Source organism: Solanum verrucosum, unplaced genomic scaffold (assembly GCF_900185275.1).
Source record: "Solanum verrucosum unplaced genomic scaffold, falcon-dt-bn FXZP01000121.1, whole genome shotgun sequence".
Classification (NCBI taxonomy): Eukaryota; Viridiplantae; Streptophyta; class Magnoliopsida; order Solanales; family Solanaceae; genus Solanum; species Solanum verrucosum.
In genome coordinates, this window is record NW_026020509.1 from 506,574 (window position 1) to 520,746 (window position 14,173).

Below are 14,173 nucleotides of genomic sequence, written 5' to 3' on the forward strand. Positions count from 1 at the left end.
CCTTGCTGTTCTTGAAGTTCAATTCCTTTAGAGCCTCTGGTTTGTTTCAGGGATAAACACATGAGATTTTTGCATGGTTCCCATGGCTGATAGATCAAGTTTGGTTTTGTATGATTTATTATACATTATTATGATGTTCACGAGTTTCGTAAGGTGATCTTTTCCAAATTTTTGTATGAACTTGGCTGTCAGTGAGTCCCAAGTATGGCTTAGATAGAGGAAAGAAAATCTCATACAAGGCGAAGGTGCATTTGAAACCTTCTGCTGTCACTATGCTGCCTAGATATCTTCCTATTAGAAGTTGTAAAATTGAAGTTTTGCTAGCTTCGTTACTTTAAGGTTCTTAAAACATAAACAAGTGGGAAATTCTCGGTGTACATGGAAAAATTGTGAGTTTGTTGTATCCCAACCTTAAATACTTGAATGTTGCTATTCTTGCTACTAATCTACCATACAAGTAGAGCAGTTCTCAGGAAAATTGAAACATCATCAATTATCTGAGCTACATACATCTGGTTACTCTCATTGAAGTAATGTGGAGCTGCTAGTCTATCTATTTATTATTATTATCTTAAGCAAATACCATCTGGCTGCTCTTATTAGGGGCATTGGAATATACGTGGTGGAATGTTATAGGTGTCTGTAAGTTGGCTCGGATACCATCTTTATCAAGATATTAAGGCGCAAGGCGCTAAGGAGTTATTTTCTCTGATACCCAAGATGTCTGTTTGTGCTGAGGAGGGAGTGTTTTCCACCATTTGGTATAGGTAGATTCAGGGAAGAAAACATCATTGCCAAGAAGGCTACTCTGGATCCAGCCATTTGCATCTGTTTCTAAACTCAGAATCTTGTCTTGCACTTGTGCAAATGGCTTGTTTCTTAGTTCCTCCACTTCTGCCCAGAAACAAGACTCAGAACGTGCACCAGCATGCACTTTATCAAAATGCTCTAACCATCTCTGTGTGAACCGATAACGCTTAGGCCTAGCCCTGATCAAGTAAGGTCCAGTATCTTCATTCTTCAAGTGCCTGTAATAGTTTGCAATATCCAAGGGCTCAACTTGCCTGCGAAACTGTGTCCCTAGTTCTATCCAGTCTCTTCGTCCCTCGAAGCTATCTGGGAGCTCATACCTTTTCAACATTTCAATGATCTCATCCCATATACCTGCTAGCTCAAGCCTTTTCACATTAGCTTTGAAGTCATCTTCAGTGTTTTGAATCTTGAATGCATCATAATACCCAACTTTACGGATATCACACCTGGTCTGGTATTCCTGTATCTTGCTTAATGCGTCCGTGATGCTTCTCTTATTTTGTTCAATCTTTTCCTCGTTCTTCTTCTTCTGCTTCTCCCACTCTCCTGCTGCACGAAGACACAGCCTTGCTCTTGTGCTCTGAGATTTAGATAACGTGAAAACGCCTATTAGCTTGAGCAAGATAGACAATTCTGTTGAAAATGAAAAATTAACCATATCTATTGCTTACCAGGCCAAGGTCCTTCAGTGCTGAATTCATACTTGCAACTTCATCACTTGGATCAACATTTGAAGATAAAGGAATATCAGTAAGATTGTTGAGATGAATGACATCTTGCATCTCTAAGCTATCTTGCATTTCGTTTGTATACAACAGGTGATCGTTTAAGCTTCTAGCAACGACTACTGCAGCTTCTGCTTCGGAACTCAATTGAGAGGAATAGAACAGTAACTGCAGAACAGCATCAGGGTTCTCAACGACAACCAGTTTCCTATTCCCAGTGCAGAAGATGTAAGTTCCAAAGGGTATATAAGGGCTGAGTTGAACAATGTTGGAAACAGTTTCCAACAGCAAGTTTGTGCATCCCTTCAGATTACATGCAGCATAGCTTGCAACAGAGGATGCATTCCTCATTACAGTCATAAAGAAATTCAATGCATTACTTGATCGTGCAACAGCATCGCGCTGAGAATACTGGGACTTTGGATTGATGAAGGGAGAGATTGCTTGAAGCAATTCTTGAATTGATGAAAGAGGAGCAAGCATCATCCTGGGGACAATGTCGTACTTCATGACAAAATGTATGAAGTAACGAGCCCAGTTTTCGCGCCTGAGGGCATGAGACCATATCTTGTTGCCAACAAGAGGGGATCCAAAAGTCATACAGTATGGATGGACTAACATGTCACCATTTGGTCTTGTGCGGCAACATTCCAGACACCAGAGAGCTGCCAGAATAGCTATAGCGCCACCGGACGAGTGCCCTGCAAACACTACCTGTCTTCCTTTTAACATTGCATTCTCCACCTAAAACCAACACAACTCCATGGATCAACATTCACTTTCCAAATCAAAGATGAAGGTATGAAGATTAATTTCCATTAACCTAGTCTACAGAGTCATTAGCCTGAAAGAATCCATGATAGGAATCAGTAATCTATTTAGACTTGGAACATATTACTGACATGATAAACTAATACTAAACTAATACTCCCTTCCTTGCAATTTAAGTGTCTTACTTTCTTTTTTTGGTTTGTTCCGAAAAGAGTGTATCTTTTTATATCTTGTAAGTGACGACAAGATTTAAAAGTCTCCTTTATTTCTTAAACTCCGTGTCTAGTCAAACTAAGACACTAAAATTAGGACGGAGGGAATACATAAAAGCCACTAAAGGGAATCAAGTTGATCAAACTGAACTATCAGGAATAGAACTTCCAATGCTCTTGAAAAAATTTGAATCGAAAAGAAAAATTCTCTGTCTAAAGACTCGCACAGAATTTGATTCTTTAACTGGTGTACACTCAAGTTGTAAAAAACATTTATCTATAGGTTATACTAATATTAAACATACAGTTTTTTCGTGTCAAGTCGAAATCAAGACAAACAAATTGAAACTAAAGGAGTTTTAAGAAAGAACAAGATGATTGAACCCCAGTATGTATACCTCCTTTTTAAGTGAAAATTTGTCCAGTATGTCTTGAAATCTTCTAGCAAATGCTTCATTGACCTTAGCTACCTCACCAGTGCCAACACTTCTCAAAGATGGAAACAGAGTGGTGTTAATCTCTGTCTCTCCAAAAGAAGTGTTACTGTACCAACCATCAAAAGACAAAGTTCCAGCAAAAGCAAAAAACAACATCAGTAGACCGATCTATTTTCTTGTAAATATAAGGTATCCCAGGTGATAAATTGTGAGCTTCCATGGCTAAGTTACAAGCTTTCTTGATTAGCTCTTCTCTGACTTCAATTCCTTCTCCAATTTTCACCATTTTTGCTTCTTAGCTGCTTAAAGATTGCAACTTTACTGTTTAGTTTTCAAAAATCTTTGAAGAAAGATTGAGGATGGAGAGATGGAATGAAGGTAAAGGGGAAATGGGTATTTAAGCTTTTGGTGATTGGATGAAATGTAGAGGAAATGAGTCATTGACTTTTGAAGTCTTTGTTTTGCTTTGCTTGACTCTTGCCTGTGGCAATTGTATAGGAAGATAAATAGTATCTATCAAGGAAATTTCCTACTAATTGTTCTGCAAAATGTTTAATGTACGGACTCTTCAAAAATGTTATTTTTATAGAAATGATTACTGTGGAAGGATTTGATATGCACTCGCTTTTTATTTGTCGTGAATTCCCCTTTATGTCTTCCATAAGAACAAGAGGGATGGGCTCTCCGCCAACACTTTTCATATACTTGTCGACATTTTTGAAAAGTTTGAACGATATTGTATATTTTACTTTTATTTTTGTTCTAGCTTGTTTCAAAAAAATATATCATATTTCTATTTTACTTTTTAAAATAGTACTTTAATATAAGCTAATATGTAATGTTTTAAGAATACAAATACTTTTATTTTGTTATGCACGTATTTAATTTAAGAGAACAAAATTAAAAGAATCTTTTTCTTTATATTCTACTCCCTCTGTCCCATTTTATGTGAGATAGTTTGACTCGGCACGGAGTTTAAGAAAGAAATGAAGACTTTTAAAATTTGTGGTCCAAAATAAATGATAAAAATTTATGTGGTTGAAGAAAGATTGAGGATGGAGAGATGGAATGAAGGTAAAGGGGAAATGGGTATTTAAGCTTTTGGTGATTGGATGAAATGTAGAGGAAATGAGTCTTTCATAAGAGCAAGAGGGGTGGGCTCTCTACTAACACTTTTCATATATTTGTCGATATTTTTGAAAAGTCATTTAAAATGAAATAGTATATTTTACTTTTATTTTTGTTTTAGTTTGTTTCAAAAAAATATATCATATTTCTATTTTACTTTTAATAATAGTACTTTAATATAAGATAATATGATATGTTTAAGAATATAGGTATTTTTCTTTTGTTACGCACGTATTTAATTTAAGATAACAAAATTAAAAGAATCTTTTTCTTTATATTCTATTTTTTATGCACATTACACATCAAATGCGACCGACACATGGAAAGTGAAAAGGGGGGAGTATATTGGTGCTATTGTATTCTTTCTCTTGATTATATATTTTTGAAAAGTGGGTACCCACTGAAGGACAACTTGGTAGTTGGTACTTTCTTTGTTTTTTCTTTAAAATTTTTTAATAAGAAATAAAGTTGGGAAGTTAAGAAAAGGCAACTCGTTTTGAAGAAAAATAAAATTTTGGGTATGACAAACAAAATATCTCGTGTCCACCTCGGATCCAAAGAAGGGCCTAACCCGAGATACAAATAGAATAGAAAAGCTACTTTGTTATTGTCTCTATTTGATTAAGGTTTATTAAAACTGTTTCGTGATTAACGAGCAAAACAAACAATTCTAATAGACTAGAGTTTAGTTTTGCACATTATTAAAACTGCTTTATGGACAAACTCCCTTTCACTAGTTCCTTGAAGGTGACTTGTAAAAAGCCCATGGTTCAGCAGAAGTATACTCTGTCACCTGCTTAATGTTCAAGAAACTTTAAAGACCCCTGCATCAATGCACAAACGATTATCACTTATCAGTCCGATCAGATCAGATCAGAGGTCTCAAGTTCGTGCATTGAAAAATGATACATAGCTACTTATCTGGCTGCTCTTATTAGGGGCATTGGAATATACGTGGTGGAATGTTATAGGTGTCTGTAAGTTGGCTCGGATACCATCTTTATCAAGATATTAAGGCGCAAGGCGCTAAGGAGTTATTTTCCTTGATACCCAAGATGTCTGTTTGTGCTGAGTAGGGAGTGTTTTCCACCATTTGGTATAGGTAGATTCAGGGAAGAAAACATCATCGCCAAGAAGGCTACTCTGGATCCAGCCATTTGCATCTGTTTCTAAACTCAGAATCTTGTCTTGCACTTGTGCAAATGGCTTGTTTCTTAGTTCCTCCACTTCTGCCCAGAAACAAGACTCGGAACGTGCACCAGCATGCACTTTATCAAAATGCTCTAACCATCTCTGTGTGAACCGATAACGCTTAGGCCTACCCCTGATCAAGTAAGGTCCACTATCTTCATTCTTCAAGTGCCTGTAATAGTTTGCAATATCCAAGGGCTCAACTTGCCTGCGAAACTGTGTCCCTAGTTCTATCCAGTCTTTTTGTCCCTCGAAGCTATCTGGGAGCTCATACCTTTTCAACATTTCAATGATCTCATTCCATATACCTGCTAGCTCATGCCTTTTCACATTAGCATTGAAGTCATCATCAGTGTTATGAATCTTGAATGCATCATAATACCCAACTTTACGGATATCACACTTGGTCTGGTACTCCTGTATCTTGCTTAATGCGTCCGTGATGCTTCTCTTATTTTGTTCAATCTTTTCCTCGTTCTTCTTCTTCTGCTTCTCCCACTCTCCTGCTGCACGAAGACACAGCCTTGCTCTTGTGCTCTGAGATTTAGATAACGTGAAAACGCCTATTAGCTTGAGCAAGATAGACAATTCTGTTGAAAATGAAAAATTAACCATATCTATTGCTTACCAGGCCAAGGTCATTCAGTGCTGAATTCATACTTGCAACTTCATCACTTGGATCAACATTTGAAGATAAAGGAATATCAGTAAGATTGTTGAGATGAATGACATCTTGCATCTCTAAGCTATCTTGCATTTCGTTTGTATACAACAGGTGATCGTTTAAGCTTCTAGCAACGACTACTGCAGCTTCTGCTTCGGAACTCAATTGAGAGGAATAGAACAGTAACTGCAGAACAGCATCAGGGTTCTCAACGACAACCAGTTTCCTATTCCCAGTGCAGAAGATGTAAGTTCCAAAGGGTATATAAGGGCTGAGTTGAACAATGTTGGAAACAGTTTCCAACAGCAAGTTTGTGCATCCCTTCAGATTACATGCAGCATAGCTTGCAACAGAGGATGCATTCCTCATTACAGTCATAAAGAAATTCAATGCATTCCTTGATCGTGCAACAGCATCGCGCTGAGAATACTGGGACTTTGGATTGATGAAGGGAGAGATTGCTTGAAGCAATTCTTGAATTGATGAAAGAGGAGCAAGCATCATCCTGGGGACAATGTCGTACTTCATGACAAAATGTATGAAGTAACGAGCCCAGTTTTCGCGCCTGAGGGCATGAGACCATATCTTGTTGCCAACAAGAGGGGATCCAAAAGTCATACAGTATAGATGGACTAACATGTCACCTTCTGGTCTTGTGCGGCAACATTCCAGACACCAGAGAGCTGCCAGAATAGCTATAGCACCACCGGACGAGTGCCCTGCAAACACTACTTGTCTTCCTTTTGACATTGCCTTCTCCACCTAAAACCAACACAACTCCATGAATCAACATTCACTTTCCAAATCAAAGATGAAGGTATGAAGCTTAATTTCCATTAACCTAGTCTACACTCTACAGAGGCATTATCATGATAGAATCTATGATAGGAATCAGTACTCTATTTAGACTTGGAACATATTGCTGACATGATAACTAATACTCCCTTCTTTGCAATTTAAGTGTCTTACTATCTTTTTTGGTCTGTTCCAAAAAAGAGTCTCTTTTTATATCTTGTAAGTTTTCCAATCCCAACACTCTACAAGGAGTTAAAGACCAAAAGATTTATAGGACTACACACATATTTAAAAGTCTCCCTTTATTTCTTAAACCCCGTGTCTAGTCAAACTATGACACTAAAATTGGGACGGAGGGAATAAATAAACCACTAGACGGAATCAAGTTGATCAAACTGAACTATCAGGAATAGAACTTCCAATGCTCTTAAAAAAAATTGAATCAAAAAGAAAAAATTCTTTGTCTAAAGACTTGCACAGAATTTGATTCTTCAACTGGTGTACACTCAAGTTGTAAAAAACATTTATCTATAGGTTATACTAATATTAAACACTACAGTTTTTTCGTGTCAAGTCAAAATCAAGACAAACAAATTGAAACGAAAGGAGTTTTAAGAAAGAACAAGATGATTGAACCCCAGTATGTATACCTCATTTTTAAGTGAAGATTTGTCCAGTATGTCTTGAAATCTTCTAGCAAATGCTTCATTGACCTTAGCTACCTCATCAGTGCCAACACTTCTCAAAGATGGAAACAGAGTGGTGTTAATCTCTGTCTCTCCAAAAGAAGTGTTACTGTACCAACTATCAAAAGACAAAGTTCCAGCAAAAGCAATAACAACATCAGTAGACCCATTTATTTTCTTGTAAATATAAGGTTTCTCAGGTGATAAATTGTGAGCTTCCATGGCTATGTTACAAGCTTTCTTGATTAGCTCTTCTCTGACTTCAATTCCTTCTCCAATTTTCACCATTTTTGCTTCTTAGCTGCTTAAAGATTGCAACTTTACTGTTTAGTTTTCAAAAATCTTTGAAGAAAGATTGAGGATGGAGAGATGGAATGAAGGTAAAGGGGAAATGGGTATTTAAGCTTTTGGTGATTGGATGAAATATAGAGGAAATGAGTCATTGACTTTTGGAGTCTTTGTATTGCTTTGCTTGACTCTTGCCTGTGGAAATTGTATAGGAAGATAAATGGGAGTATCTATCAAGGAAATTCCCTACTAATTGTTCTTTAAAAATAATATTAATTTTATAGAAATGATTATTTTTGAAGGATTTGATATGCATTCGTTGTAAATTCCCTTTTACGTCTTTCATAAGAGCAAGAGGGGTGGGCTCTCTACTAACACTTTTCATATATTTGTTGACATTTTTGAAAAGTCATTTAAAATGAAATACTAGTATATTTTACTTTTATTTTTGCTCTAGTTTGTTTCAAAAAAATATATCATATTTCTATTTTACTTTTAATAATAGTACTTTAATATAAGATAATATGATATGTTTTAGAATATAGGTATTTTTATTTTGTTATGCACGTATTTAATTTAAGATAACAAAATTAAAAGAATCTTTTTCTTTATATTCTAATAATTTTTATGCACTTTACACATCAAATGCGATCGACACATGGAAAAGTGAAAAGGGGGGAGTATATTGGTGCTATTATATTCTTTCTCTTGATTATATATTTTGAAAAGTGGGTACCCACTGAAGGACAACTTGGTTGTTGGTACTTTCTTTAAAAAAAATTATAAGAAATAAAGGTTGGGAAGTAACTCGTTTTGAAGAAAAATAAAATTTTGGGTATGACAAACAAAATATCTCGTGTTCACACTAGATCCAAAGAAGGGCCTAACCCGAGATACAAATAGAATAGAAAAGCTACTTTGATATTGTCTCTATTCGATTAAGGTTTATTAAAACTGTTTATTGATTAACGAGCAAAACAAACAATTCTAATAGACTAGAGTTTAGTTTTGCACATTATTAAAACTGCTTTATGGACAAACTCCCTTTCACTAGTTCCTTGAAGGTGACTTGTAAAAAGCCCATGGTTCAGCAGAAGTATACTCTGTCACCTGCTTAATGTTCAAGAAACTTTCAAGACCCCTGCATCAATGCACAAACGATTATCACTTATCAGTCCGATCAGATCAGATCAGAGGTCTCAAGTTCGTGCATTGAAAATGAAACTTTTTTTTGGTAAAGAACATTTTTCACTTTATTAGATCTTATACAATGTGAGTTCAGATTAGTGAGTGCTTACCATTCCCCTAGATCACGTCCAAAACCACTACGCTTTTTACCACCCCATGGAAGCTGATTAAAGGTTGGCTGTGAACAGTTAATCCAGATGATCCCTGTCTGAAATGCCTGCAAATTAAATTCCAGTTAATTAACAACAGGTCAATCGCCTTCTGATATTGATTTATAAAGGAATTGCTTGTAGCAAATGTGAAATACTAGCTCCCACCTTTGTAAACCTCTCACACCTTTTAACATCTTTTGACATAACAGCAGCAGCCAAACCATACCTATGAAAAAAGGAGGAAAAAATCAACAACAAACAACTAAAGTTTGCTCTATTTTCTATTGGCATATAAATCTCTGAGAGAACTATACTCTTAGAAAACAGTGGATCCAAAGAAAACATACTAAAATGACTAAAACTTAGTTCCAACTAACTAAAAAGGTAAAAATGGAAGAACAAAAAAACATGGTTAACATCAGTCTGAATAGGCAACTCACTTGGTGTCATTTGCTAGTTCAATGGCTTCCTCTTCAGTTTTGAATGTTTTGACACAAAGAACAGGTCCGAATACTTCCTCTTTCCAGATTTCCATTGAGGTATTAACATCAGTAATAATAGTTGGCTGAACATAATATCCTTTCTTCAAATGCTGCAATTCAATTGTGATGACTTCAGTTGTTCTACAAAAAATTGACAAACAAACTAAAGCATCTGCAGGCTTTTGCTAAAAAGGATTTTTTTTACCTGAGGCCGTTCGCCACCATAAAGAATGGTTGCACCTTCACTTTTGGCATTTGAGATAAACTTCAATACCTTCTCATACTGCACGTTAACAAAAATTAGTACATAGATATTGTCTACAAATTGTGTGACCACTTCATCTACAAGATCCGCTAGAAAATAACAAACCAAAAGCAGTGTCGTCTAATGAGTTACTGTGTCAACTCAGTATTAAACATCTGCGTTTTGTTTATGAAGCACTTTATAGTTAGAGAACCACATATCCTATTTTACATGCGATTTCTTACTTGTCCAGCACTGACGACAGGACCAAGCTTGCAGTCTTCTTCCAAAGGATCGGAGATTTTGATGTTTTTGGTCCACTTAAGCAGCCTGTCCAAAAATGCAGAAGCAATGCTTTCCTGGAATATTCAGAATTTGATTTTACGAAAAGTATCAACATGGTAGATAACAGAAAGGAAAATACCACAAAAGAATACATCAAAAAGACCGGGAAATGCTACAGTTTTTGTAAGTTCGAACTAATGTAATCAGCATTCACGTCTGGCCTTGATATGCTATGTATAGTAAAACATCTACTAGATCATATTTTTCTTGGGAAGGCCACAGCCCATCTCATATACTCATATTTGCTACACCTTTTTACTATTTACTGAATTCTAGTATGTAATTTGATAGTACTCTCCATGCAATTTCTAACTTTATAAAGTTTTTTTCATTAGATAAATCAATTGATATCCAATTTTTTAAAAAAAAATTGCACCCTACCAATCCACATCAGCTCACGTTTAGGAAATAAATTTATCTTTCCCACCCTGAACAATCTTTTTGTTCATAAGAAAACAAAGTAGATGAACTGGAGTCCCAAATTTTTCCAAGAAATAGGCAGGTAAGACAGTGTCGCACAATTTGAATCTTTAAGTGGCAATTTTGGTGATCTTCTCTCAGGCATAACCCTCTCTCACAAAGTGCTAAAGAGTTGAACTTCACATTCCTATTACACTGCCAAGCACGATATGACTTGACGAACATACACACACACAGGTGTTCCGAGAGGTACATCCTAGATAATTTGTAAATAGTGCCAATCCAGGACCGAGTTAACCAAAGGAAAACACTGTGACTAAATATGTGGACCTCATCCACATTTAACACTTGTTACCTGTACTATAAGCCGTGATGTTGCACTACAAACTTGACCAGTATTCGCAAAGATACCAAAAAGAGTCCACTCAGCAGCTGCATTAGACAACGAAGAACATAGGATCAAGAACCAAGATTATATTCCTAAACAAAAGGGTGAAGTTAACTTCTTAACCAAATGGTCGTGTGTACAATTTAAAAAGAACAAACCTATATCAAGGTTATCGATGTCGTCAAACACAACTATTGGACTTTTTCCACCAAGCTCAAGACTAACTGGCTGCAAATGAAACATAAGGGCTTAGCAATAATTAATCCACCCTCACGCCAGCAAGTTTTTTGCCAGTTAGAACGTAAAAGATTACTTATTTACGACAAAGCGTACTTTAACAAGTTGAGCTGCAGCAGTCATGATCTTAGATCCTGTAGGTCCACTTCCTGTAAATGAAATCTGTCACCAAAAATTTTAAAAATCATTTCAACATATTTTATGTGAGATTCGATAAATATACAAAAGACAAACTCGAAAAGGAAACAGGCAAACCTTGTCCACATGAGGATGAGATGCCAAAGGACCACCAGCTTCAGGCCCCAATCCTGTTAAAATGTTAAGGGCACCAGAAGGAAGACCAATCTCTCTACAGATCTCACCCAACTCCAAACAGGTACTACAATTGAATGTCAGAGTCATTTAATTAAAGAAGCAAATGATGCGGATCAAGGATATAGATAATGAAGATGATGTGTTATAAGGACTCACATTGATGCTAGTTCAGACGGCTTAAGTATTGCTGCACAACCAGCAGCCAGAGCAGGGGCAACTTTCCATATGGCCATTAACAATGGATAATTCCTTCATTACGAAAACAAAAGGATCATTGACTTGAAAAAGTATACTTGAATGTCATTCTCATTGTTCATTTATTAGGATTATGGTCCAACTTTTCCAATGAAATATATTGTTGAACTAGGAGACAACTAGGTTAACTGAATATTCTTCATTTTCGCCATATTTCAACATTTTAAGAACAAACCAGACCACCTCAGATAAAGTATAATGACTTACTTTTAGCTTGTCAATGACTCGAAAACAACCAGTGGATATATAAATGTACAGAAAACATTAGTTAAATGCAGAAATTCCACCACAAACATCTGCCTGATCAATATGTGGTTTGTAAAACTAAAAAACCCGTAATAACTCTGAAAAATGGCACCTACCATGGAGTTATCAATCCCACAACACCAAGAGGTTCTCTAAGAACATAAGTTTTAAATGAATCCGAATTAAGATTGACAGGAGTCTTCCTTCTCGAATCCAAAGCTTCAGCTAGGTCTGCATAGTACTCAAAACATCCTGCGACATCGTCCTGAAATATAAGACAGCACATAGAATAAATATGTGTACATCAAGTTGAAGCAAACTATATATTTATCTCATTTATGCAAGAAAGTACCATATCTGCAGCAGACTCAAACAATGTTTTTCCACTATCAAGGGATTCAAGTGTTGCAAGTACAGATTTCTTCTCCAGTACCTATGAAAGAAAAAATCAAAAACAGTTAGCAAATGAATCATTTAAAGAAAGGCAGAATAGTCAATTAGTCCTGAAGAATGTCCCAATATCTTGCCAGCACCAGGTGAAATGCAATATATACAGCAGCTCACTAGTATCCAAGAACATAATCTACTTGAGTGGAAATTTCCTGTTTTCTCAAAGTAGTAAGGTAGATGCCCCTAAAATGACTCCTCCGCGACATCTACAGCTGCACAGTTTTTCAGGCATCTATAGTGGATAAAATTTGTGCTTAGGACAATCTAAAAGGCGCTCACATGGAGGAATCACAAATGTAATATTACATATACACTAAACCTATTACTATGCTTTAATCTCAAATCAAATCGTTTACCAGTTGGAGACTTGTTTCACTCCAATACTGAATAGTTTATCTATAAAAAATGAAAACTGAGTTTTATGTACGTAGTAGACTTGGCATTCTCAGAGCTAGCTATCCTTCAATGGAGAAAGATTTAATTATCTGTCGACACACTAGCAGTGCTTAGAGACAATCAACTAGCTTTTACGCCTAAAGTTTCACTACACCTGAGTTCAATCCTTCAAGGACAGAAGGAACCGCGATCTCGATGTAACTCAGAGAATACAGTTCCTAAATCCTGTATAATTTGAGCTCACACTGTTCCGAACTCATACATAATTACGAAATTAGCATTGAAATATAGATAATTTCTCTGTTTCTGGACTAGTAACTGCCTTCATCCAGATTCCAGGGTTCTAATAAAATTCCTGAAAAAATCATGAATATGTAAAATTAAGATGTCAATGCAGAACAGTACACAACCTTAGCAGCAATAGCACGGAGATATTTTGCGCGTTGTGCCCCTGTTGTAGAACCCCAGTCATCCCGAGCAATCGCTTTCCGTGCTGCTTCCACAGCTATATCCACATCTTCCGCGGTCGCCGCCGGAATATCCCCTGAAAATCCAATTTAAACATAATCTCTCATCGGAACAAAAGTATTTTCACGTGCTTCACCAACATTCAACAGAAAAAAAAGGCACGATCAAATTACAATTTGAGGAAAAAATAGCGTATGCTAATCATCTAGGGATGTACCGATGATTTCTTCAGTAGCAGGATTGATTATCGGAATCCGGTTCTTCTTGACCGGTTCTCTCCATTCTCCGCCGATGTACAGCTGTCGACGTGGGATTGGTACATTACGATTTGCCATAACTCGATACAATCACTTCAAAGTTTAATACTGTTACGTAGAGAAAACTGATCTACGTTACCGCAAAAAGATGGCGCAGGGAGTAATTAGATCAGTGATTTTTGTTCTTATAAAAGCCACTATATAAAGAAATTAGCATACAAAGAAAGTGGAAAGGATTTAACATCTACAATTTTAACCTATATATAGGGTAATTTTACTTCGAAAGAGGTTTTGATGAAAATGTTTCACGACCTAATATTTGTGTGATTATGAAATTTTTTCATTAAAAGTAAAATGTTGATTTAAATTCAAATGTAGAAATGCATAATTGTTTTCGAAATAAATTAATTAAGGAAATAATATTACTATTTTTGGAGAGAAATCCTCAAATGAATGAAAGAGGAAAAAAGAAAAGATAGCTCCAAAGTGGAAATTGTGCTTCATTGGGTAATGTATGATTAGTAACATCACTTATCCATCATTTTCATGTGTTAGTGTGGGTCAGAGTCCACATTGATTGAGATAATGGACTGGTGTTATATATTTGGATTGAGTTAGGC

The 14,173-nt window shown here is 36.1% G+C and overlaps 2 protein-coding genes and 1 long non-coding RNA gene across 4 annotated transcripts; 1 reads left to right on the forward strand and 2 right to left on the reverse strand.

The window, feature by feature from the left end:
• Positions 1 to 375: 375 nt before the first annotated feature.
• LOC125809728 (protein EDS1L-like) lies at positions 376 to 7,894 on the reverse strand. Of its 2 annotated transcripts, none has more exons than XM_049489326.1 (3): positions 7,387 to 7,881; positions 1,485 to 2,282; positions 376 to 1,393 (listed from the first exon to the last, which is right to left on the reverse strand). In XM_049489326.1, exons 1-3 carry the CDS (start codon positions 7,708 to 7,710, stop codon positions 692 to 694), a joined length of 1,824 nt encoding a protein of 607 aa, XP_049345283.1. In that variant the 5' UTR covers positions 7,711 to 7,881; the 3' UTR covers positions 376 to 691. The 2 variants fall into 2 exon arrangements, with proteins under 2 accessions (XP_049345283.1, XP_049345282.1); XM_049489325.1 differs by lacking the exons at positions 376 to 1,393; positions 1,485 to 2,282 and adding exons at positions 5,068 to 5,814; positions 5,906 to 6,703 and having other exon boundaries at positions 7,387 to 7,894.
• LOC125809739 (uncharacterized) lies at positions 588 to 5,541 on the forward strand. The gene is made up of 2 exons (XR_007441825.1): positions 588 to 767; positions 5,189 to 5,541. It is a non-coding gene; the product is annotated as an uncharacterized LOC125809739 (long non-coding RNA).
• A 716-nt stretch (positions 7,895 to 8,610) lies between the features above and the next one.
• LOC125809730 (aminoaldehyde dehydrogenase 2-like) lies at positions 8,611 to 13,808 on the reverse strand. The gene is made up of 15 exons (XM_049489328.1): positions 13,514 to 13,808; positions 13,239 to 13,372; positions 12,335 to 12,415; positions 12,099 to 12,247; positions 11,638 to 11,730; positions 11,422 to 11,545; positions 11,263 to 11,328; positions 11,088 to 11,157; positions 10,897 to 10,973; positions 10,022 to 10,135; positions 9,738 to 9,815; positions 9,491 to 9,642; positions 9,216 to 9,276; positions 9,009 to 9,115; positions 8,611 to 8,851 (listed from the first exon to the last, which is right to left on the reverse strand). The coding sequence occupies exons 1-15, from the start codon at positions 13,629 to 13,631 to the stop codon at positions 8,761 to 8,763; spliced, it is 1,515 nt and encodes a 504-aa protein (XP_049345285.1). The 5' UTR covers positions 13,632 to 13,808; the 3' UTR covers positions 8,611 to 8,760.
• Positions 13,809 to 14,173: the final 365 nt, after the last annotated feature.